General features: G+C 40.9%; 1 protein-coding gene across 1 annotated transcript; it reads right to left on the bottom strand.

Annotated features, from left to right (window-relative positions):
* Positions 1-2,575: 2,575 nt before the first annotated feature.
* On the bottom strand, positions 2,576-22,523 carry LOC102917032 (C-type lectin domain family 4 member A-like). Its single transcript, XM_076567911.1, has 6 exons — positions 21,898-22,523; positions 21,230-21,346; positions 8,975-9,076; positions 6,510-6,655; positions 5,495-5,607; positions 2,576-3,913 (listed from the first exon to the last, which is right to left on the bottom strand). Exons 1-6 carry the CDS (start codon positions 21,941-21,943, stop codon positions 3,772-3,774), a joined length of 666 nt encoding a protein of 221 aa, XP_076424026.1. The 5' UTR covers positions 21,944-22,523; the 3' UTR covers positions 2,576-3,771.
* Between the last annotated feature and the right edge of the window lie 2,537 nt (positions 22,524-25,060).

The raw sequence follows: 25,060 nt of genomic DNA, 5'->3' as shown, positions 1-25,060 counted from the left end.
TATACCAGAGGGAAAACTTAAACTAGTTGCTAAAAATGGGATCATTTGAGTCCCTCCTGCAGAAGTCTTCCAGCTCACACCCACATGCTCAGCCTTCAGCTCTTCCAAATGCTTCCCTTCTTGAAATCTCCTCTGGCTACTCCCATGTTCATACACATAACAAGGAAACAGTACATGTTTTGCAGCCTTGAGGACCAGCCTCCAGCAGCACAGGGCTTGAGGGGGAGCCTACGGAGGAAGGGGACCTAGAATTTTTTATCTGAGGGAGTAAAACTTAACTGTTTGGGGCCTGCTAGAGGGAACACACACACACACACACACACACACACACACACACACACACACACACACACACGATCTTTCTATCATCTCTCTCAGTTCTTCATTTCTTTTCTTACCTCTATCCATAAATGTCCCTTCTGTCTCTCTTGATGTCTTCATTCTAACTAACTTGATTTTTTCCCTTATATCATAAATACCCCATTAGAGTCTTTCAAGCAATATAAAATTATAAGGTGGTTACATTCTATTTTTCAGGTGAATGATTACAATGAATACAGATATAAACATGTTTCTCATTTCCCTTACATAATTAAAACAAAATCATCCCAAGAACCCACATGCATTCACCTCTAAGTAACTTGTAGTTTAACAGAGTATAAGCAATCGGGGCATTTTCTCAGCCAGTTCTTTTCCTGGCAGGCTGTATACTGTGGTTACAAAGATAGGACCAATCATTTTATTATTTATCTCTAAAAGTAAACTTATAAGAAATCTTAGAAAGGGGCTGGAGAGATGGCTCAGAGGTTAAGAGGACTGGCCGTTCTTCCAGAGGTCCTGAGTTCAATTCCCAGCAACCACATGGTGGCTCCCAACCATCTGTAATGAGATCTGGTGCCCTCTTCTGGCATGCAGGCAGAACACTATATACACAAAAAATAAATGGTTATGTCTGGGATGGTGATGGTGCACATTTTTCTGTTCACAAATATCTGTATTCATATCTTTTACAACTGACCTGTCGAAGAAAGACTTTATCTAGACTTTTACCCAGTTCATAGGAGGTTACCTCTCTAATTCTTTGGAATTCCTGGAGATAGTGGGAAGGCTGCTTTATGATGGTAGGTCATGAAGCTTTATGCTGCTCAGTTCTTTCACAGTTCATGCTAACAAGACAATTCATATTGGGAGCTCACCATTTCAGAAACACTGACCGTGCTATTAAAGTGTGCTGGCTTTGAGCCATAAGATGTTCACCCTGGCAGGGAAGTGATGCTGAAGACTGAGTTCAATCTCTTGTAAACCAAACAATCACACCTATATAATGAACCCTGATTAATCTCTGAACATCAGAGCCCAGATGAGTGCCCCCTGGTTGGCCTATTCTGTATACTGTCTCTTATTAACATTGTGGGAAAAGATGCATAAATGGGGTCAATGGAAGTTCCCTATTTGGGACCCTCCCTGACTTTGCCTGGGATGTCCCTCCATTTAGTTCTGCTTTGTGTTCTTCTACATACCAAAACTATACTACTAATATAGCAGAATCATTAGTTCAGTGTGTCATCCTACAACTTATAAATCTGCAGGTATCAAGGGATCCTGGAACTCTGCAGATAGTTGACTTGAAGTAATGATATCCTTGGGATCTCCTGAACTTGAAGCTCGAGTCTGAAATGAGGACAGTCTTTGGAGTCATGGCCTAAACTTGTAGAATAATTTAATTTGTAAATTAAATTTTTTCAGCTGTGGCTTATCAGAACAGCCATTAGAAACATTTTGGGGATGGCTGAGGAAATACAGGCAAGATCACACATCACCTGAGAAAAGAGTTGTTAAATTTTCTAAGAGTGATAGTGGTATAGTTTTTTTTGTACAATGACAATTTCAGATGATATATACTGAAATATTGACTGAAGTGTAATGTATCAAACTAACTCTCAAGTACCCTATCAAGTAACATTTTCATATATGTGCACATACATACACATGTCCAATTATCTAAAGGTCAACTATTGATGATACCATGCAGCCAACTTCTGTTTCAAAATACTTCTGACAAGAAGTTGAAAAGCCTTCCCAAGTGTTAAGCAGCATACAACCTCCCAGGGGACATGTGGGTCTCCTTAATGTCCATCCACAGGGCACAGGCTGTCCCTAACTTGGCCTGCACCAACCTGAGACACGAATAATCATGGGTGTGGCAGTAGAATGTTGTTCATCGTCTTCTTAAACTTGATGTGGATAAAGTCTACCCAGCCAGGATCAGCCACCATTAGAGGCCCACATCACCCTCACGGCACCCACAGCACCTGACACACTAGCCATGGGGACCAAGTTCCTGAATGGGTCCTGGTAGGGCAGGTATTGGGGGACATGAGAAAATGCTGATGGAAGGGCACAAACTGCCAGAGAAAATGTGAGTAAGCACTGAGGATCAAAGTGACAATGGTAACAATGTTACCCGTCTGTCTGAATTTGTTTAAGAAGATCTTAAATGTCCTAACACCACACACACACACAAAACAGACAACAATGTTAGGTAATAGAGGGTGTTGTTAACCTGATTGTGGTAGCCATTGCCCAATATGTTTCCATATCAAGTCAAGATATTGTAATGTAAATATATATATTTTATTTGTCAATTATACATCAATAAATCCAAAGACAGAGGAACAAAGAGAGAGAAAAATGGGTAGAGGAACCAAACCATACAAAATTATCATCAAATAACGCTTTAGGAATCTAAGAATGGACACAGAGTCTCTGGTATATGTAGCATGAATCTTAAAGAGTCTTTATTAATAAAATCAAACCTGAGCCAGGTATTGGGGTATATGCTGGACGATCAGAGAGACAAAACAAGCCACAGCTAACCTCATCTGGCCAACTTCTCAGCTGATATTGTTTCCTCAGACTGGAAGCCTCTGTGTCCTCATATCTGAATGGCTCTCAGCTGAACTGTGCTGCTCAAAACATAAAAGCTCAATCAGCCAAAGGCTTCTAGTTTCTGGTCCTCACGCCTTCTATATCTTTTTGCTTTCTACCATCACTCCCTGGGATTAAAGGCTGGCTTTCTGGGATTAAAGGCGTGAGTCACCATGCTTGACTGTATCCTTGAACAGATGGATTTCTGCTGTGGGATGTTCTGTATGGCAAATGTGTTGCTCTGATTGGTTAGTAAAAAAAACACTGATTGGCCAGTAGTCAGGCAGGAGGAAATATAGGCAGGACAAGGAGGAGAAGAATTCTGGGAAATGGAAGGCTGAGTCAGAGACACTGCCAGCCGCCACCATGACAAGCCACATGTGAAGATGCCAGTAAGCCACGAGCCACGGGGCAAGGTATAGATTTATAGAAATGGGTTAATTTAAGATATAAAAACAGTTAGCAAGGAGCCTGCCACGACCATACAGTTTGTAAGCAATATAAGTCTCTGTGTTTATATGGTTGGGTCTGAGCCACTGTGGGACTGGCGGGTGAGAGAGATTTGTCCTGACTGTGGGCCAGGCAGAAAAACTCCAGCTACAGATTTCTGCCTCTGAAATGCTAGGATTAAAGATGTGTGCTACCAGGTATAAGAGAAAGTCTCATTATATCAAAGAGTAAAGGATGAATAGATAAGTATTTGTGAAGACCAGTATTATCAAATGGATAACTGTTGGCTGCCTACCTAAATTTCTATGGACATCTCTTCCACAAGAAGATCTTTCCAGGTGTCTGTGAAATGCTGGATAAAAATGCAATCTATGTCCATGGAGAATGCTTGATTCATAAGTATATTTTCTTCATCTGACAAACTGACTTCTGTTTACCACTGCAAGGGAGGTCATTCCAGCCCCAACTAGAATACGGATGATTTACTACAACACATTGTTCATTGTTATCATTGGGCTCACCCGGGTGCCAGAACCTGGAAGGGAAGAAAAAGCATCAGTGCGTTTCCCACAGTGATTCTGGGAAAGAGAAAACAGGAATAACAAGCCTCAGAATACAATGGGAATTTGTGGAAATCAGATTCAGGTATGTACAAATCAACCGTTCTCCACCACCCATGTCTGACGTGTCCCTGGAAACAAGGCCACCACACTCAATATTCTCTTAGCCTGTTACTTAATTTTCTCTCAGAACACATCCCAAGGGCTACTTCATCCCTAGGGCTTGGTACCCAGGGACTGTCATTCCATGTGCTTATTTGTATGATGAAAAGGTCTTTCCTTATTCTCATGTTTAATTAAAGGTTTTTTTTTTTATTTTACAATAGTGTTATTTTCGAGACTGGAGAACTACTTAAAATATCTAGATAATCCACTTATTTCTGTCATCTAGGACAAGTAACTTACAATCCTGGACTCCTACCTGTCTCCTCTGAAAACTGAGAAGGACAGTAGAATCACTACCGGTTTCTCACAACAGAAATCAAGATAGAATGTGGGAACATACTAAGATATTAAATTTTTGAATAATTACATAAATACAACACACATATTAGATTGAGGACTTTTGATTTAAGAGAAATAATCAGTTATGATCTTAACATCAATTTTTATTATAAAGATATAAATAAAAGCTGGAGAGATGGCTAAGGAATTAAGGGTGCTTGTGCTTTTCCAGAAAATGTGAGAATTCTGTTCCCAGCACCCATGTTTGTACATTCATGCCACCTGTAACCCCAGCTCCAGGGCATCCAACACCATCTTCTGGGCTCCATGGGTACCCACATACTTACTACAAACACTCAAACAGAGACACAGAACCAATGTAAAGAAGAAGCCAAGAGGTCAGAGCTCAGAGCTAAAACCTTACCCTTCCTCCTGAGGTGCTCCTACCTCTCTGAAAGAGACCTACTTCCTGTGTGTTTGTCTTTAATATAGTCTTTCTGTTCTGCCTTCTCATTGGTTGTAAACCCAAACACATGACTGCCTCACTGCTGCCTGTAAGTACAGCCCCTCCAGGTCTTAAAGGCGTATGTCTCCAATGCTGGCTGTATCCCTGAACACAGAGAGATCTACCTAGCTCTGTCTATCAAATGCTGGGATTAAAGGCATGCACCACCACCAAACCGACTCTTGCTATGGCTCTAATTGCTCTGAACCCCGGGGCAACTTTATTTATTAACATACAATTAAAATCACATTTCAGTACAAATAAAATACCACCATATACACACAAATAAAAATAAATTAAATCCTATTTTAAAATATAGAGAGAGATTGAAAGCATAATAAAACCCACCATGGTGTAGCACCTTGGTTGAGTACCCTGGGTACTTATCATGCTACACTCTTCAAACTCAGTTTCCTCATCTGTCCTGAGAATATCAATGACTTGTGTCTCACAGGCCTTCTTGATGAGGAAATGGGGACAAAGTAACTCCATCCCCAGCACTCACACCAGCAGGGAGCTGTTTTAGTTTCATAACCAACAGCTGGAACACCCTAAAGTCTTCTCATGCTACAGGACCCAGGACTCTTCTAGATAACTCTGGACTCACGTGGCACTTTCATTGTATGGTGTCTGATCAACCCATCGCCACTGTCGGTGACCCGGATCCGAAAGGCCAATATAATAAGCATCTTTAGGATCCAGGGTCTTGGTTATGAAATCCTAATAGGAAAGAAAGATACAGCATTCAGGCTAGATGGAGTGATTCTTTTTCTGTTATAGAATTTTTATAAGATCTTTTGAAAGTTATTTTAAATATACAAAAGTATAGATCCAATATAATGCACATATGGAAATATATAATAATCAAATCCTATTCATCTCTCTAGGTCCATCAACAGTTTTCAAATTATAGACTAAACTCACTAAGTATACATTTTAGAGGAACACTGTGATATTTTGACTGACATTTTTCTGGTCACACACAGATGAGAAGACAAAGAAAGGATCAAGGAATAGAAGAGCCACCAACACAACCAGCAGTGCCATCTTCTCTGGCTGACCAGGACACAAAGTCATCACTCAGAGGCCTGATTTCCATGACACTGGAAACAATCTCTATCCATGATCATAATGAATTCTCATCTCAGACTCACTCCCCTCTTTTCTTCCCCAACACCATTCTTGAATGTTGTGCATGAGAGAATTTAGCAGATTTAAGCATTCTCCATTCACAACCTCAGATATTTCATTTCTGATGGTTGGCTGTGACTCTCCTGACTTGATCCCCTTTCCTAATCAACTCTGTGCCCTCCTCTGTTAGGCAGTGGGTACTACAGGAAGCATTAGAATACTGTAATCACACACTGCTCTTTCAAGCAGAAACATTTCATCCTTCCCTCCACCTCAGAGGTTGCATTTCTGTTGCCATGGTTCCTTGTGGGTTGTTCAGCTTCACTGAAGCAGGGGCAAGGTGTAGAATGCCAAGGCTGAAGCAACCTTTCCAGCTTCCTGATGCAAAGCCTTCTGCCACATCAGCAACACCCATGTCAACAAAACTCCCTCTTAGTAAAAGGAGGCAGACAGCAGGCCAGGCCCAGGCCCCACTCTCTCCCAGAATGCACCTGCTCTTCCTGGCTGTGGATCACCATCAGATGAGCACCCATGCTGGAACACTTCTCCTCACTCCCACTCCAAGATGCTGAGCCAGTCACAATGAAGTAGCAGTGGGAACTAAATGGCTTCCAATGCTTTGGGCAACAGCTCCAGACTTTGGGGGAAGAAGGAAATGTAAGTGCAATGTCAATGAGTCATTTTAAAAGCTGCTTGATGTGGAGACCACATGGAAGCTGGGACTCTGGACTCTCTGTCAGGTGCCAAGAAACCCCAGTCTACCACTGTCGACTCCAATGTCAGGGCCCCTTTATCCTAAAGGGTTGCTGTCAGGAAAACTGAGTGTATAGAACCCTCAGATGCCCAAGACATAATGCAAAACATTCTGGGTCTCCAAAGAATAGAACTCATCATACCAAGAACCAGAAGTTCTCATATTACATAAATATATACATATTTATACATGAAAACAATAGATGCCAGTAACCAAGGCAGCAAAATTTCAGAGTTAGCAGACATTTTTAATTAGTGATGATAAAAGTGGTAGTCAATGTATTATGACAAGCAAGATAATTAATTATAGGTTTAATCTAAAAACTTTAATGCCCATGATATTTTTATTTTTGGATGGAAATAAAAAGATTCTGGAAAAGGCTTTTAAAACATGTAAACCAACTCTGTGAGTTCAAGGCCGGCCTGGTCTACAGAGCAAGATGGAAGACAAGCACCAAAACTACATAGAGAAACCCTAACTCAGAAAATATATATATACATGCATATACATATATATATATATCATAAACAGAGAAAGATGTAAAGAAATTTTATATCTGAAACACATATTTTAAGTATTCCAGGATGTTAATTGCATCCTGAAGGCAACAGAGGTATCAGTGAACCCTGAAGGGAAAAAATGTGAAATGAAACAGGAAAATAAAGTCTCATGTAAAAACCCTAAATATCTACAGATGAATGAAAGAAATTCCAAGATTCTTCATAAGATAAATGAACAAAACAATCTCAAAATTTATAAAGAGAGCACAAAAAAAAAACCTCGATAGCCAAAGCAACCATGAAGAAAAAAGAATGGTGTTGGAGGTATCTCCAAACCTGACTTCAGGCTACACTATAGAGCATGGTACCACAACAAAAGTACACACATTGATCAATGAAAACAAAAGAGAACCACAAACATGAACCCACACAGCTACAGCCACAGGACTTTTCACTAGAAATACATATCCGAGGAAGACAGGCTCTTCAACAAACTGTACTAAGAAAATTAGGTACCAATGTGCAGAAGAATGAATCTAAATCCATATCCATTCTGCATGAAAATTGACTCTAAAATAGAGTCTAAATGAATTAAACACCTTACTTTGAGGCTTGGAACCCTGAAGTTGTTACAAAAAAGTAAAGACAACATTTCAAGATGTGGGCATAGGCAAGGACTCCCTGAATAGGACTACAGGCTTCTTTACAGCAAAGAATATAGTGAGCAAAGAGAGAGAGATCTGCTGAGAAAGGCAGGAACCCCAGACAAGCTCAAATGGTCTAAAGAAACAAGTGTTTCCAAAAGGTATCTTGTCAAAGACAATAAACAAACTGTGCCTATTTAGGACCAGATGGTGTATTCCAAAGACATCTCAATTACAGATGTCAAAGACAGTCGAGAATCTTAACTTACTCGGGGGCAAACTGATGGGTAGCGTTAAGCACTTCCCTCTCTTTCCTAAACCTAAACAATACACATTCATCTGTCCACCTTCCAACTTAGTTTACTAGAAAAACAAATTCTCTATTTAAATCTTGAGTAAATTACACTTTGTAGACACTGAAACTGAGAAAAACACAAGAACATACACAGACTAGCATAAGAACACACACACACACACACACACACACACACACACACACACTTATGAAAACACTTGAGGGACTACAGAAATGGCTCAGTGGTTAAGAGTGAGTACTGCTCTCACAGAAGACTTAAGTTCAGTTCCCAGCACCCAGAGCCTGTGACTCACAACCACATCTAACTCCAGCTCCAGAGATCTGACCCCCTCCTCTGCCTCTGCAGGCACTGCACTCTCATACACCAACCCACACACAGGCACGTGCATATATACGTATATTAATTAAAAATGAAATCTTAAACACACACCATTGAGCATGACTCCCTGGAGATGCTCACATTCACACTAGCAGATTTGCTTTATTCTTTCTGGAGCTCCTTTCTGTTTATAATAAAATTCTACTCAGTCCAGTATTACTTCTCCCTCTCTGAAACTCTTCTTTGTTGACACTAGGCTGCCACGCATTCCAATTATGCCTGATGGGAGACCTCTGAAAAAAACTCCACAGGCACCTGGTATAAAGTGTGTGGTATGAAGTCATGTTCCCATAGTGCCCATTGCTGATGGAGCTACCCCAGAATCTTGTTGGAAATGCTGATTTTAAGCACATTAAGATTTACCTTTTGAGAGTGAATGCTGTTTTGTACACTCCAACTCAGTGTAATTCAGTTCTTTTATGATTTCTTTTTCATCAAGAAGCTGAGAATATTTTTTAGACAAAGCTATAAAACAGAATAAAAACAATTCATTTTTCTGGTAGGGCTAAGACTTGACTTTTTACTTTCACTTTGTTACATTCTTCGTAGAAACGAAATGTATAAATGTCCAATTATCCGCGTAGATAAAGCCATCCTGGGAAAGATTCCCCATCCCCACAGAGTGTGGTGGCTTTGGCCCTAGCACTTGAGAATTAGAATAAGATATAGAATAAGAATAAGAATCAGGTCATCCTTAACTATACAAGTTAGTAGAGTTGCTTGGTTGGTTGGTTTTACTAGTTGGTTGGTTAGTTAGTTAGTTAGTTAGTTTGGCTTAGTTAGTTGGTTGATTGGTTGGTTTAGTTAGTTAATTAGTTAGTTAGTTCATTGCTAGTCTGGGCTACATGAGACCCTACCACAATAAAGACAATTTTCCATTACTCCACAGTCAAGATTACCCTACTCCTAGTGATTTATGACCACAGATATTTTCAGGAAGAGCTGGAAGGACAGGACAGAACCATGACCCTGGGGTATCTTCAACAATTAATGGAGGGTACAATAAAGACTACATCTTAGGTGATAAATTCTATTCAGTATGTGAGCACCCCAGGAAAGGTGAGGGAAAAATGAGCTAATTCAGAGCAGTTCCAGGTTACCTGAGCACAGAAATAAAAGCCCAACACTGATCAAAAGGACTTTGTTTTCATCCTCTTATTTCCAGTATCTCCCTCCATCCCAGCTAGTTCTGACTTCTCAGGGTCCCCACACTTTCACAGAGTTCCTAACTAAAAACTAACACACCTTTCCTCGAGAAATTGAAGTTTTTTTCTTCTCTTCCTCATCTCCCACTTGTTCCTGGAGTCACTAGATTCTGGCTTTCCCTTCTGCCCATTTACCAAACATTCCTGAACTACATGTCAATGGCTCCTCATGTCCACTGATCAGTCATCTTCCTGTGGGACTTCTCACATCACCCTGCCCACCTCTCTTCCTCCTTAATTGTTGGGAGACATGGCTCCCTCTGGTTTTGCCTGGTCCTGTTTGCTGCTGTTTCCTGTGCTCTTTCCTACCTGTTTCCTTCTACACCCACCTCTCTTAAAATGGAACTTAGCATCCAGTTCCTTCTGTATCTTTCTTTCTCCTCCAAATTCCTCTTCTTTAGTGATATTCATTGTCCTGGGTTGTTGGGGAGGGGGTGGGGAATAGAAGTGGTTGTTTTTTTAGTCTATTTTGTTATCTGCTAAAAAGATCTTCTAAAATGTATTCCTCTATCTTAAACATGTTAATATGCATCCAACTAAACTGTGCAACTGAGATTTTGGCGAATATAATCCAAATTTAAATCATCATATTCCAACTCAAACCTGCTGCTCATCTTCTTCCTCTTCAAATAACTTCATGACTGCTGACTTTATGAAATAGAATATTAAACTTGTACCTCACTCCTCTGTTTCCCCTATTTTCAGTTATCAATACTGACCGAAACGTCACCTCCTTTTGGTTCAACTTCTCTCCTCTCCTGTGCATCACTCACATGATCCTTGGATTAAATCCCTAGTGCTGCTCAAACGGATTCTGAATTAGTGTCCTAATTTCTCCTTCCCTTCGTTTTCACACTCTGTAAGAGCACACTTCTCTAAGTCAGTTTTAATTTTATCATGTCCTGCTTCAGATTTTTCAAGGTATCTCCATAACAGTTGCACATTGAAAAACTGGACACACTTCTCACCTTCCCTGTATGAATACCCACTTGGACTATGCCTTTGCAGTTCCCTACAAAGAAACTGGTCTAATCTACATCACCTCATCTGAGCTGCCTTTAAGAGTGCTTTGGCCACTAAAACACACAAAGGCAAATGTGTGTGCACTCCATGTTGAGCTTGGCTTACTGCCTCCACCCATCCTGGAACTCTGAAGTTGCCATAGGAAGCTGGGTTGTCTGTTACTGATGTATGACTCCATGAGAATAAGTTCACCTAGGATCATGGGAATCTCCAAGAGAGATCAGCCTCGGCAAAGTCACCAAGCAAGAATTAAATAAATATTTCAATTAACCTACTAAATTTCAAGTTGGTTAGTGGTTGAGCAATAGCTACTGAATAAAATAACATTAAGAGGGGATGCATATGAGTTGGCTGTTTGAATCCTGGGACCTATGCAGGGACGCTTGGCTCGGTCTGGGAGGGGGGGACTGGACCTGGCTGGACTGAGTCTACCAGGTCGATCCCGGTCCTCGGGGGAGACCTTGATCTGGAGGAGGTGGGAGTGGGGGGTGGGGTGGGGGGAGGGGGAAGGGGGCGAGAGTGGGAGAACAGGGGACTCTGTGGCTATTATGTTGAACTAAATGATGTTGTAAAATAAATTTACAAAAAAAAAAAAAAAGAGGGGATGCATATGTAAGATGGTATGCACTATTTTGTGATCTGAGTCCAGTTTTGTCTGCCCCTACAGTTTCATGCTTAGTTCTCCATTGTTGGAGCCCATGCAGATTTCCTAGGGCTTTACCCAGCAGGTCTGCATAAAGAGGATGATTGGATCACGGAACTGAGTACCAGGTGTCTGAGATGGTCTGCCCCTGGCCATGCTGGAGGTCGGTCTTTTGCTCCATCCCTTCGTATTCCTTTGACACAGACAGTCAGGGCGTGATGGATTAGGATCCAGGCCCACTCAAGTCTATCCTGTATTTTCTATCTTTTTCTCTCCCCTCTATCCTTCTATCTAATAATTCCTGCTGCTTCTACTCAAGAGTACTCTGGGGAAAGGTGGAGTGTATGACCCCCACAGATGGTACCAGTGAACAGAAACTAAGACATAAAGAAAAAAAATATAAAAATATTTTCTGTCCCCTCTATCCTTCTGTCTAATATTCCCTGCTGCTCCTACTCCAGAGCACTTGGGAAAGTAGAAGTTTAGGGGCTGCCAGTAAGCAGTTGGTCTGATCCAGTTTTGTAGTGAAAAAAAAAATTAAATGAAGCGGGGGTTTTATCCTCAGGAAAAAAAAGGAAAAAGGGACTGGAAGGAGTCTGAATATAAGGCTGCAGCATAGAATCTTCTGTATCAAGATTTCTCTCCTTCTGTCTCTCTCTTAATTTACCTATGAAAAATAAGGAAAGTAGGAAATAGAAATATAGTGTAGGAGCCAGAGGTGAGTGACTCTGTTCACACCCAGGGAGGCCTGCCCCTAGGACCCACCCCTGGGCCCCAGCTGTTTCCAGAGAACACCCACCCAAATCGGCCCCAGTGGCCAGTCAGCTGGCAGGGCTCCTGCAGAAAGGCTCCCCTTCTCCAAGACCCCCCAGCGGACCCTGCAATCTACACACCCTGCCCCCATAACCATCCGCCCCAGACACCCACCACTTCCTGAGGCTTGGAAACACACCCCCAGCTCTCAAGCGGACCAGAGAGAGAGCTCTCATTGGACAAAGAGCTGTCTTTGGACCAAGAGTAACCTCAGCAAACAGGGAATCTGCTGGCCCTCCTTAGACCAAGAGTGGCTTTCTGAGAAGAAGAATCTGCCACCTCTTATTGGACCAAGAGAGGCTTCCTGAAACACAGACTCGGTCAGCTCTGACTGAACCAAGAGCCCTGATAAGAACAAATCCGTAAGTCACAGAATCAACTAGATTGGGTTGACCCAGGAACAGCTCCCTGAGACACAGAAGCTGCCTGCTCCAATTAGACCAAGAGCTAAGATTAGACCCAGAAGGGCCCCCTGAGACACAGACACAACGAGCACAGAGTGGACCAACAGCAAATAGCTCAAACACAGGCACCTCACATACCTATTAGAAGAGGAGATGGGCAAATGTCAAGGCAGAAGTACATACAACAACATAAAGAGCAATACTGCATCACCAGAACCTAGCCCACCTCCAACAGCAAGACATGAACATCACAAGGTAGAAGAAGCAAAAAAGAAAAGTGACTTTAAGAATAGCATCATGAAGATGCTAGAGGCCTTTCAAGAAAAAATGAAAAATGAAGTTGAGGAAAAGATAAACAAAAAAGTGGAGGATATCAATAAAGGAATTGAGAAAAGGTCAAACAAAAAATTGGAAGAAGTCTATAAAGAAAGAGAGGAAAAAACAAATAAAAAATTGGAAGAAAGCAATAAATCCCTTAAAGAAAACCATGAAAAAGCAATTAAACAGGTGAGGGAAACAGGTCAAGACCTGAAAAGGGAAATACAAACAATGAAGAAGACACAGAGGGAATGCTGGAAATAGAAAATCTGAGTAAATGAACAGAAAACACAGATGCAAGCATAATCAACAGAATACAAGAGATGCAAGAGAGGAACTCTGCTGTAGAGGATACAATAGAGGAAATGGATTCGTCAGTCAAAGAAAATACCAAAGACAAAAAAGTCATAACACAAAATGTCCAAAAAATGTGGGACACCATGAAAAGACCAAATCTAAGAATAATAGGGATAGAAGAAGGAGAAGAATAACAACTCAAAGGCACAGAAAATATATTCAACAAGATCATAGAAGAAAACTTTCCCAACTTAAAGAAGGAAATACTTATGATAATACAAGAAGCATATAGAACACCATACAGACTAGACCCCAAAAAAAGTCCCCTTGATGCATAATAATTAAACAAATAAACCTACAGAATAAAGAAAGAATATTAAGAGCAGCAAAGGAAAAAGGCCGGGTGACTTATAAAGGCAAAACCATCAGAATAATACCCGATTTCTCAATGGAGACTTTGAAAGCCAGAAGGACCTGGACAGATGTAATGCAGACACTAAGACACCATGGATGCCAGCCTAGACTAATATACCCAGCAAAACTTTCAATCATCATAGAGGGAGTGAACAAGACATTCCAACACAAAACCAGATTTAAACAATACTTATCCACAAACTAGCCCTACAGAAAGCACTAGAAGAAAAATTCCAACCTAAGGAAGTCAGATACACCCACAAAAACAGAGGCAATAAATGACCCCACAGCAGTAAACCCCAAAGAAGAGAAGTACACACACACTAACACCAAAAGATAACAGGAACTAACAATCACTGGTCGTTAATATCCCTTAATATCAATGGAGTTAATAAATAAAAAGACACCAATAAAAAGACACAGGCTAACAGACAGGATACGAAAGCAGGACCCATCTTTCTACTGCATACAAGAAACACACCTCAAATTCAAAGATAGACTCTACCTAAGAATAAAAGGCTGGGGAAAGTCTTTCAAATCAAATGGTCTTAAGAAGCAAGCTGGTGAAGCCATCCTAATATCAAGCAAAATTAAATTCAAACTGAAATCAATCAAAACAGATCAAGAAGGACATTACATACTCATAACAGGAAAGAGCCACCAAGATGAAGTTTCACTTCTGAACATTTATGCCCCAAACACAAGGGCACACACATATGTAAAAGAAATATTACTAAAGCTTAAATCACATATAAAAGCCCACATATTAATAGTGGGAGACTTCAACACCCCACTCTCACCACTGGACAGATCTGCCAAATTGAAACTTAACAGAGAAATAAGGGACTTAACTGATGTTATGAATCAAATGGACTTAAATGATATTTACAAAACATTCCATCCTAATAAAAAAGAATATACCCTCTTCTCAGTACCCCATGGAACCTTCTCTAAAATCAACCACATACGTGGCCACAGTCAAATCTCAACAGATACAAAAAAATTGGAATAACCTCCTGTGTTCTATCAGACCACCATGGTTTAAAGTTAGATTTCAACAACAACAAAAACTACAGAAAGCCTACAATCTCATGGAAACTGAGTAATACTCACCTGAATCACCAGTGGGTCAAGGAAGAAATAAAGAAAGAAATTCAAGACTTCCTAGAGATCAATGAAAATGAATATACCACATACCCAAACTTATGGGACCCTATGAAAGCAGTGCTAAGAGGAAAATGCCCACATAAAGAAGTTGGAGAAATCTCACACTAGTGACTTAACAGCACAACTGAAAGCTCTAGAACAAGAAGCAGAAAAGTCACCCAGGAGGAATAGACGCCGGGAAATAATCAAATTGAGAGAGGAAATCAATAAAATAAAAACAAAGAGAACAATACAATGATTCAATGAAACAAAGAGTTGGCTCTTTGAGAAAGTCAACAAGATGGACAAGCCCTTATCCAAACTAACCAAAAGGCAGAGAGAGAGCATCCAAATTAAAAAAATCAGAAATGAAAAGGGACACATAACAACTAACATTGAGGAAATCCAGAGAATCATCAGGTCATACTTCAAAAGCCCCTACTCCACGAAACTGAAAAATCTAAAAGAAATGGATAATTTCCTGGATAGGTACCACATACCTAAGTTAAAATCAAGGCCAGATAAACTATTATAATAGACCAATAACCCCTAAGGAAATAGAAACAGTCATTAAAAGTCTCCCAACCTAAAAAAGCCAGGACCAGATGGTTTCAACACAGAATTCTACCAGACCTTCAAAGAAGAGATAATACCAATACTCTTCAAATTGTTCCACACAATAGAAACAGAAGGAACGTTACCAAATTCCTTCTATGAGGCTACAATTACCCTGATTCCCAAGCCAAACAAAGATGCAACAAAGAAAGAGAACTACAGACCAGTCTTCCTTATGAACATTAATGCAAACATACTCAATAAAATACTGGCAAACACAGAACCTGGAAACAACCTAGATGCCCATCAACAGAAGAATGGATGAAAAAAAAATGTGGTACATATACACAATGGAGTACTACTCACCAGAGAAAAACAAGGAAAGCATGAAATTTGCAGGTAAATGGATGGAACTAGAAAAAACCATACTGAGTAAGGTAACCCAAACCCAGAAAGACAGTCATGGTATGTACTCACTCATAAGTGGATTCTAGATATAAAATAAAGAACAATCAGACCACAGCCCATAGAACCATGGAGGCTATATATATATAGCATGGAGGTCCCTAGGACGACTGTGGCTTATAATAAATTTTGGTTTTACTCAATTATTGAAAAAAAATAGCCAAATGAATGGAAACACATGAACTATGAACCAAAGGCTGAGGGGCCCCCAGCTGGATCAGGCCCTCTGAAGAGGTGTGACAGTTGATTGGCTTGATCAGTTTGGGAGGCAATTAGGCAGTGGGACCGAGTCCTGTGCCATTGCATGAGTTGGCTGTTTGAAACCTGGAGCTTATGCAGGGACGCTTGGCTCAGTCTGGGAGGAAGGGACTGGACCTGCCTGGACTGAGTCTACCAGGTTGATCGCAGTCCTCGGGGGAGGCTTTGCCCTGGAGGAGGTGGGAATCGGGGGGGTGAACTGGGGGTAAGGGGAGGGTGTGGGAGGGGGGAGAATAGGGGAACCAGTGGCTGATATGTAGAACTGAATGGTATTGTAAAATAAAATAAATAAAATTTTTTTAAAAAATGCACATTTAAAAGCACAAAAAAAAAATACTGGCAAACAGACTCCAAAACATATCAAAACAATTTGTCCGGAGCTGGAGAGATGTCTCAGAAGTTAAGAGCATTGGCTGCTCTTCCAGAGGTCCTGAGTTCAATTCCCAGCAACTACATGGTGGTTCACAACCATCTTTAATGAGATCTGGTGCCCTCTTCTAGCCTTTGGCAGACATACAGGCACAACACTGTATACATAATAAATAAATCTTAAAAAAAAAATTATCCACCATGATCAAATAGGCTTCATCCCAGGGATGGAAGGGTGGTTCAACATGTGAAATTCTGTCAATGTAATACACCATATAAACAAACTGAAAGAAAAAACAACATGATTATCTCACTAGAGGCTGAAAAGGCATTTGACAAAATCCAACACCCTTTCATGATAAAGGTCTTGGAGAGATCAGGAATACAGGGAACATACCTAAAAATAATAAAGGCAATTTACAGCAAGCCAACATCCGACATCAAATTAAATGGAGAGAAACTCAAAGCAATTCCACTAAAATCAGGAACGAGGCAAGGCTGTCCACTCTCCTCATACTTATTCAATATAATACTTGAAGTTCTAGCCAGAGTAATAAGACAACATAAGGAGATTAAGGGGATATAAATTGGAAAGGAAGAAGTCAAGCTTTCCCAATTTGCAGATGACATGATAGTATACTTGAGTGACCCCAAATATTCAACCAAGGAACTGATACAGCTTATAAACACCTTCCGCCATGTAGCAGGATACAAGATTAACTCAAAAAAATCGGTAGCCCTCCTATATACAATTGACAAATGAGCTGAGAAGGAAATCAGAGATACATCACCCTTTACAATATCCACAAAGGATATAAAATACCTTGGGGTAACTCTAACGAAGCAATCGAAGGACCTGTATGACAAGAACTTTAAGTCCCTGAAAAAAGAAATTGAAGAAGATGTCATAAAATGGAAAGATCTCCCATGCTCATGGATAGGCAGAACCAACACAGTAAAAATAGCAATCTTGACAAAGGCAGTCTACAGATTCAATGCAATCCCCATCAAAATCCCAACACAATTCTTCACAGACCTAGAAAGAAAAATACTCAAATTCATATGGAAAAACAAAAAACCTAGGATAGCCAAAAGAATCCTGTACAAAAGCAACCACTGGAGGTATCATGATCCCTGACTTCAAGCTCTACTATAGAGCTACAATAATAAAAACAGCTTGGTACTGGCATAAAAACTGACATGTGGACCAATGGAACCAAATTGAATACCCTGACATTAATCTGCACACATATGAACATATGATTTTCAACAAAGGAGCCAAAACTGTACAATGGAAAAAAGAAAGAATCTTCAACAAATGGTGCTGACATAACTGGATGTCAACATGTAGAAGATTGCAAATAGATCCATATATGTCACTGTGCACAAAACGTAAGTCCAAGTGGATCAAAGACCTCAACATAAATCCAGTTACTCTGAACCTGATAGGAGAGAAAGTAGGAAGTAGTCTTGAATGCATTGGCACCGGAGATCACTTCCTAAATATAACACCAGTAGCACAGACACTGAGAACAACAATTAATAAATGGAACCTCTTGAAACTGAGAAGCTTTTGTAGGGCAAAGAACATGGTCAACAAGACAAAATGACAGCCTACAGAATGGGAAAAGTTCTTCAACAACCCCACATCTGACACAGGGCTGATATCCAGAATATATAAAGAACTCAAGAAATTAGACATCAAAATATCCAACAGTCCAATTAAAAAAAAAATGGGCTATAGACCTAAACAGAGAATTCTCAACAGATGAAGCTCAAATGGCTGAAAGACATTTAAGGAATTGCTCAACATCCTTAATCTTCAGGGAAATGCAAATCAAAATGGCCTGAGATACCATCTTGCACCTGTCAGAATGGCTAAGATCAAAAACACTGAAGACAGCTTATGTTGGAGAGGATGTGGAGCAAGGGGAATATTCCTCCACTGTTGGTGGGAATGCAAACTTTTACAGCCACTTTGCAAATCAGTATGTTGCTTTCTTAGAAAATTGGCAATCAACCTCTCTCAGGACCCAGCTATACCACTCTTGGGCATATACCCAAGGAATGCTCAATCATACCACAAGGACACATGCTCACCTATGTTCATAGCATCATTATTTGTAATAGCCAGAACTTGGAAACAAGCTAGATGCCCTTCAACTGAAGAATGGATAAAGAAAATGTGGGACATATACACAATGGAATACTACTCAGCAGAGAAAAACAATGAAATCATGAGGTTTGCATGAAAATGGATAGAACTAGAAAAAAATCATCCTGAGTGAGGTAACACAGACTCAGAAAGACAAACGTGGTATATACTCACTTATAAGTGGATACTAGGTGTAAAGCAAAGGATAACCAGACTGCAACTCACAACTCCAGGGAGGCTACCTAGTAAAGAGGACCCTAAGAAAGACACAGGGATTGCCCAATGACAGAGAAATGGATGAGATCTACATTAGCAAACTAGACTGGGGGTGGGGGGGTAATGGAGGGCAAGGGTTGGGGGAAAGAGAGCTTAGGGGAGCAGGAGGTCCCAGCTGGATCAGGAACAGAGTGGGAGAACAAGGAGAGAGATACCATAATAAATGAAAACTCCATGGAAATATAAAGAAGCAGAATGCTAGACAGGTCCCCAGAAATCCACAAAGATACTTCCACTGTAGACTAATGGCAATGGTTGAGAGAAAGCCTGAGCTGACCTACTCAGGTGATTGAATGGCTGAACACCCTGTCATGATAGAACTCTCATCCAATGACTGATGGAAGCAGAGGCAGACATCCACGGCCAAGCCCCAGGTGGAGCTCCAGGAGTCCAATTGGCGAGAGAGAGAGAGAGAGAGAGAGAGAGAGAGAGAGAGAGAGAGAGAGAGAGAGAGAGAGAGAGAGAGAAGAGATTATATGAACAAGAAATATTGAGACCATGATTGGAAAAAGCACAGGGACAAATAGCCAAACTAGTGGAATCACAGGAACTGTGAACCAATAGCTGAGGAGCCCCCATGGAACTGGATCAGGCCCTCTGAATAACTGAGATAGTTGATTAGCTTGAACTATTCAGGAGGCCCCCAGGCAGTGAGACCAGGACATGTCCTTGGTGCATACACTGGCTTTTTGGAACCTAGGGCCTATGCTGAGACACTGAGGAGGGCACTGGACCTGCCTCAGCTGACTCTACCAGGCTGAGCTGAATCCCCAGGGGAGACCTTGCCCTGGAGGAGGTGGGAATGGGGGGTTGATTAGAGGGAAGGCTGAGGGGTGGCAGGAGGGAAGACAGGGGAGTCCGTGGCTGATATGCAAAATTATTTTAATTATAAAATGAAAATATAAAAAAAGAAAAAGAAATATAGTGTAGGAAAAGCTTAACAGAGTAAGGTGGAGTAGGAATGAAGGATAATAGCATAAAAAAAACGTAGACACAGAAACTAGGTGTTTAATTTTCTAACTATGGCTATTAATGAAAAATCCTAGAAAATAATCTGAGGAACTATCTATCAAAGAAGAGCTTAATGTGGGGTTGGGAGTGGGGGAGATTCCTGTGGGAAGCTTTTGATCCCAAGCGGCAGGAGAAAGTAATTTTCGCCTGCAGAGCATTCCCCATGCAATTTTTTAAAGCACTGGTTCACTTGACTATACTCTAAACATCTTGAGACTGGGAGCTGCAGCTATTTCTGGACTCTCTGACATGCTGCCCAATATATAGTAAATAGATATTACTAATTATTGCATGAATAAATAAAACATCTACATAAAAATAGAGTGTGTGTTTTTTAATTTTTAGTAAATTTGAAGACCAATCTACAAAGAATTCCACTATTTTCTAAATTAGCTTTCAGGTCTCACACAATCTAGAAGAAAAAATAAATGATTAGAAGGAACTCCAGTGGAGCACTGTCCCTGGAATAGCTCTATCTATATCTTCTCATCCTTCTACTCATTCCAAAATATAGATGTCTCTGCATCCAAATATGCTGATGAGGAAATACAGGTTTGTCCTCGTTACTAGATCCTAAAAGAGATGCCCCAGTATTTGACTCTGTGACACCAATGAACACACACATGCTTCTCTAGTGAGAATGAATGACTTTGACAGAAGAGTTATTCTAAAATAGAGGGAATTTCCCAATGTCATCCATCTCCCTGGGGTATGGTAATATTTTATTTGTACTGAAATGTGATTTTATTTGTATGTTAATAAATAAAGTTGCCTGAGGGTCAGGGCTAATAGCAAGCCATAGCAGAAGCTGGGTGGTGGTGGTGCATGCCTTTAATCCCAGCACTTCGGAGGCAGAGCTAGGCGGATCTCTGTGTGGTCAAGGATACAGTCAGCATGGAGACACACACCTTTAATCTCAATACCAACCATAGAAGACCTGGAGGTCTGTGTAGATGGGCAGTCACTAGGAGGTCATGTGGGTGGGTTTACAACCAATGAGAAGGCAGAACAGAAAGTCTATATAAAGACAGACACAGGAAGTAGCGCTCTTGCTGAGGAAGACAGCAGCAGCAGTGAAGGGTAAGGTTTTTACCTCTTAACTATTGCTCTGACATCTTGGGCTTTCATCTCTGCATTGACTATGTTTCTTATTTAACAAGATGATTACATCTACACTGGGGAGTATCTGCCTCAGGTTTCTGGGTCACTGTCTGTCTGATGAGTCCCTTTCCTTCTCTTGTTCGCTTCTCCCAGGGGCATACTTACTAATCAGAGCAATGGAGAATACGATTTTCAACAGCAGTAAAAATATTATGATTGAGGTGAGGAGGACCTTGGAGAATCTGTGAAAAATTTCGTGACTCATGGTCTTCTTTTGAGGAGCTGAAAGACAAACCAAATTCATGTCTTCAACTCTGTTCCAATTTCTTCTTCTTTCTCCTATTCTCCTCTTTTTGTTAATGATAAACACTAGTAACATGATATTCAAAATAGAAAAATGTGAATAGGAAATATCAGGTTAATTATAGAAACCTTACAATATGTACAAAATCACTCATTCTTGACACTGAAAATGATTGTTGTCAGTATTTTGGTATGTATCTTTCCAATAAATTTAAAGCTTTTACATATAAATATATATAACATGTCACCAAATAGAGATGGGTAATCATTATGACATGGTTTAACTTTGAAACAATTTTGATACATTTATATGTAGAAAAGATACAATAACATGGGTGAAGGTATTCTCTCTAGATGGTAAAAGACAACACCTTCTCTTCTCCATTGTACAATCCCACAACTTTTCACATCTGTCTACAGGCAACACACTTAGTTGAGACTCCAGTGACCAAGAGGCATGGCCAGCAACTAAGACCATCTTTGTCTTTTACATCATCACTCACTAGGAGCTGCAGAAAATGTTTTCTTACCTGGAGGAGAGTCTGCATCCATGTCTGAGGAGTCAAGTTTATTCATGAGGACCTTGTTAATATAAATCCTTTCTGAAAATCTTCCCTGCCCTCAGAAGATGTGTGCCGTCCCTTCTTTAAAACAGGTCCTGAACAAGAAACAAATTATCTCAATACCAGCTAGGGATGAGAGGCAGTAACAGACAGCTGCCCTGAGCATACACCATGAGGTCCAGTTCCCTGACCTGCAAAGGGAGCATTGCAGGTGGAGAATGCACCCAGGATCTTGATACAATCATAGAAACACCAAGAATTCAATGGGGGAGAGAAGAAAACAGGAAGAAATGGAAAAGAGGAACCAGGCCATTAGAGAAGTCAAACTCCTCACAGAGTTGAGATTCTGACACTCGGTCTGAGCTGACCTCTACAATAAAGCCTCCATTTCCGTCTTGTGCTGTGATTCCTACTCCTGCCTGGTCCCTGTAGAGCTGCCTCCTGACCTCTGTGAGGCTTTAACACCACACTCAAGTCGCCCCCATGCACAGAAGAGTTCTTCAACCCAAAGGCACCTAGTATACACCCTAGACTGTCCCACCTCATGGGGACAGTGTCTTCACCCTGCTCAGTCTGTGGCACCCACGAAAGGTCTATCTGAGGCATGGATACTCCCCTAAACCTGTCTGGGCTCTAACAGTCCAGTTCTTCCTCACCCCAGCAAGGATTTCCTCATTCTCTTAAAAGTCACTGAGTTCCCACCTTGTGCTTTCCACTCCCACACCCTGTACCTTGCATAGTTCCTGAAAACCACTCCTGGTTTACCCTCTGTGAGGAAGTTCTCAGTCTGCTGAGTTTCCTGACCCCAACCTGACTTTCAGCTAACACTGCACTGGGGCCCAACCTCACCTCCTCAAGTGCTGAGGTGTCACACCAGGCTGTCCTTGAGGACCCTCTGCTCACTCACTCACTCAGGTTTCTGACTTCCCACAACAAGGGGCCTCACATGGATGCTTTCTCCCCTGCATCAGCTCAGAGGTTCTGCACCTGCCCACTCTCAGACACATTCCTATTTAACCCCTTTATAACACTACATCCTATTGATCCTCCTTTGAAAGCCCCTCCTCCTGGCCCCTTAGACATTTCATGACCTCTATGGGTATTACAAGAAAAAAAAACCACAGATATCTGAAGATTCAAAGCTATATCCACAACTTAGAAAAAATGTGCAACATTTGTCTTTCTGGGTCTGGATTACCTCATTCAGAATAAATGTTTCCTGCTAAATTCATTTACCTGAAAATTTCACAAATTCATCTTTCTTAACAGCTGATATATTCCATTATGTAAATATACATTTTCATTATTCATTAGTCAGTTGATGGAAATCTAGGCTTTTTTCTTCTCCTGGCTATTGTGAGCAGAGTGTCAATGAACATGGATGAACAGGCTTCTCTAGATCAGGATATGGAGTCCTTTGGGTAAATACCCAAGAGTGCTATAGCTTGATCTTGTGGCAGACACTATTTTTAGCTTTCTGAGGAACTCCACACTGATATTTACAGTCATTATTCCAGTTTGCACTCCTGCTGGCAGTGAATAAGTGTTCCCCTTTCCCACATCCAGCTCAGCATTTGTTGCTGCTGGGTTCATTGTCGTTGTTTAGTCTTGTTTTGCATTAATCACTCTGACTGGGGTGAGAAAAAATCTCAAAGAATTTTTAAGTTGTGTGGCTAAGGATTTTTCTTAAGTTGTTTTCTTTCTTTTTTATTGAGTTGTTCAAATCCTTTCCTTTTGGGGGAGTGCTTTTCTTTTTCTAAAACTCTTTGTATATTCTAGATAGTAACTCTCTGTCAGATGTATACCTGGTAGAGAATTTTTTTCTTATTCCATGGACAGCCTTTGCTCTTCAGAAGTCCCATTTATTAATTATTGGTCTTAATGCCTGAAGTATTGTAGTTCTGTTCCAAAAGTCTTTTCCTATGCCATTGAATTCAAGCATATCCCCCACTTTGTACCCCATCAGATTCAGGGTCCAAAGTCTTATGTTGAAGTCCTTGATCCACTTGGAGTTGAGTTTTGTGCAGTATCAGTAATAAGGATCTAATTTTGTTCTTCTGTATGTAGCTGTCCAGTGTGATCAGCACCATGTGTTAGAGATGCTGTCCTTTCTCCAACCTGCATTGTTGGCCTCTTTGTCAGGACTTATGGGGCTTTTTTAGTCTGTTTTTATGCCAATATTATACTGTCTTTATTACTGTAGCTTTGTGGTATAACTTTAAATCCTGGACACTGATGTCTCCTGCAGGTTTTTATTTGTTTGTTTGTTTGTCATTGGTGTTCAAGATTGTTTTGGGTATCCTGGGTCTTTTGATCTCCAGATAAAAGTTAAGATTATTTATTCACTGTCTACATTTTAAGGGATATTCATTGACTTGGGAGATTGCTGTTTGTAGGCTGGTCATTATCACAACCTTAACCCTGCTAATCCTCAAGCAGGGGAGATCTTTCTGTCTTCTGGTTTCTTCTATTTATTTCTTTGGTATGTTAAAGTTTTGAAATAGTCTTTAAGTAACGAGTTTTTAAAGGCCAGAGCAGTTCAGCCAGGGCTGGGGTTGAGTGCATGGGTGATTTAGTCATAAAGGGGAAAAGGGAAGTGGTTATAGCACATTACCATGTGTTTCCACTTCCTTCCTCAGGGAGGAAGAGGTGCACACTGAAGGACTGGATCATCTGATGGTGCAGAGAGAGAAAACACTCCCCTCAGCTGCACCAGAGAAGCAGCTTAAGGCTGCCTTTGCTTTTCCTCACCTGTGTGAGCTCTGCCTGTGCTGTCTGCTCGGGCTCACTGGGAACCCTGAACTCCACTGTCTGCTTCCTTCCATCCTTCTGTCCTGTGTTTCTAGATCATGCTCCACATCACTTTGATAAAGTGACAAAGGCCATCTGAAGAACAGCCCAGGATAAAATATAAAATCAAAGATGACAAGGTGGTAAGGGAAAATGTTGCTCGGGCAACAGGGGGGTCATGAGTTGGTCCAACTCAAGTGTACAAATGAACAGAAAACATTTTAGCCTTTCCAGGGAGCTAGATGTAAAACTGAGTCCTCAATGCACAATCCTCTGCACGACTTAGAAACCAGATTTATCCTGCTCTTTGCAGGAGGATTGGTGTAGAAAAGTCAGGCCT

Source organism: Peromyscus maniculatus, chromosome 3 (genome assembly GCF_049852395.1).
Source record: "Peromyscus maniculatus bairdii isolate BWxNUB_F1_BW_parent chromosome 3, HU_Pman_BW_mat_3.1, whole genome shotgun sequence".
Taxonomy (NCBI): domain Eukaryota; kingdom Metazoa; phylum Chordata; class Mammalia; order Rodentia; family Cricetidae; genus Peromyscus; species Peromyscus maniculatus.
The sequence above is the reverse complement of the archived record's forward strand: the minus strand, read 5'-3'. Positions and strand labels throughout refer to the sequence as shown.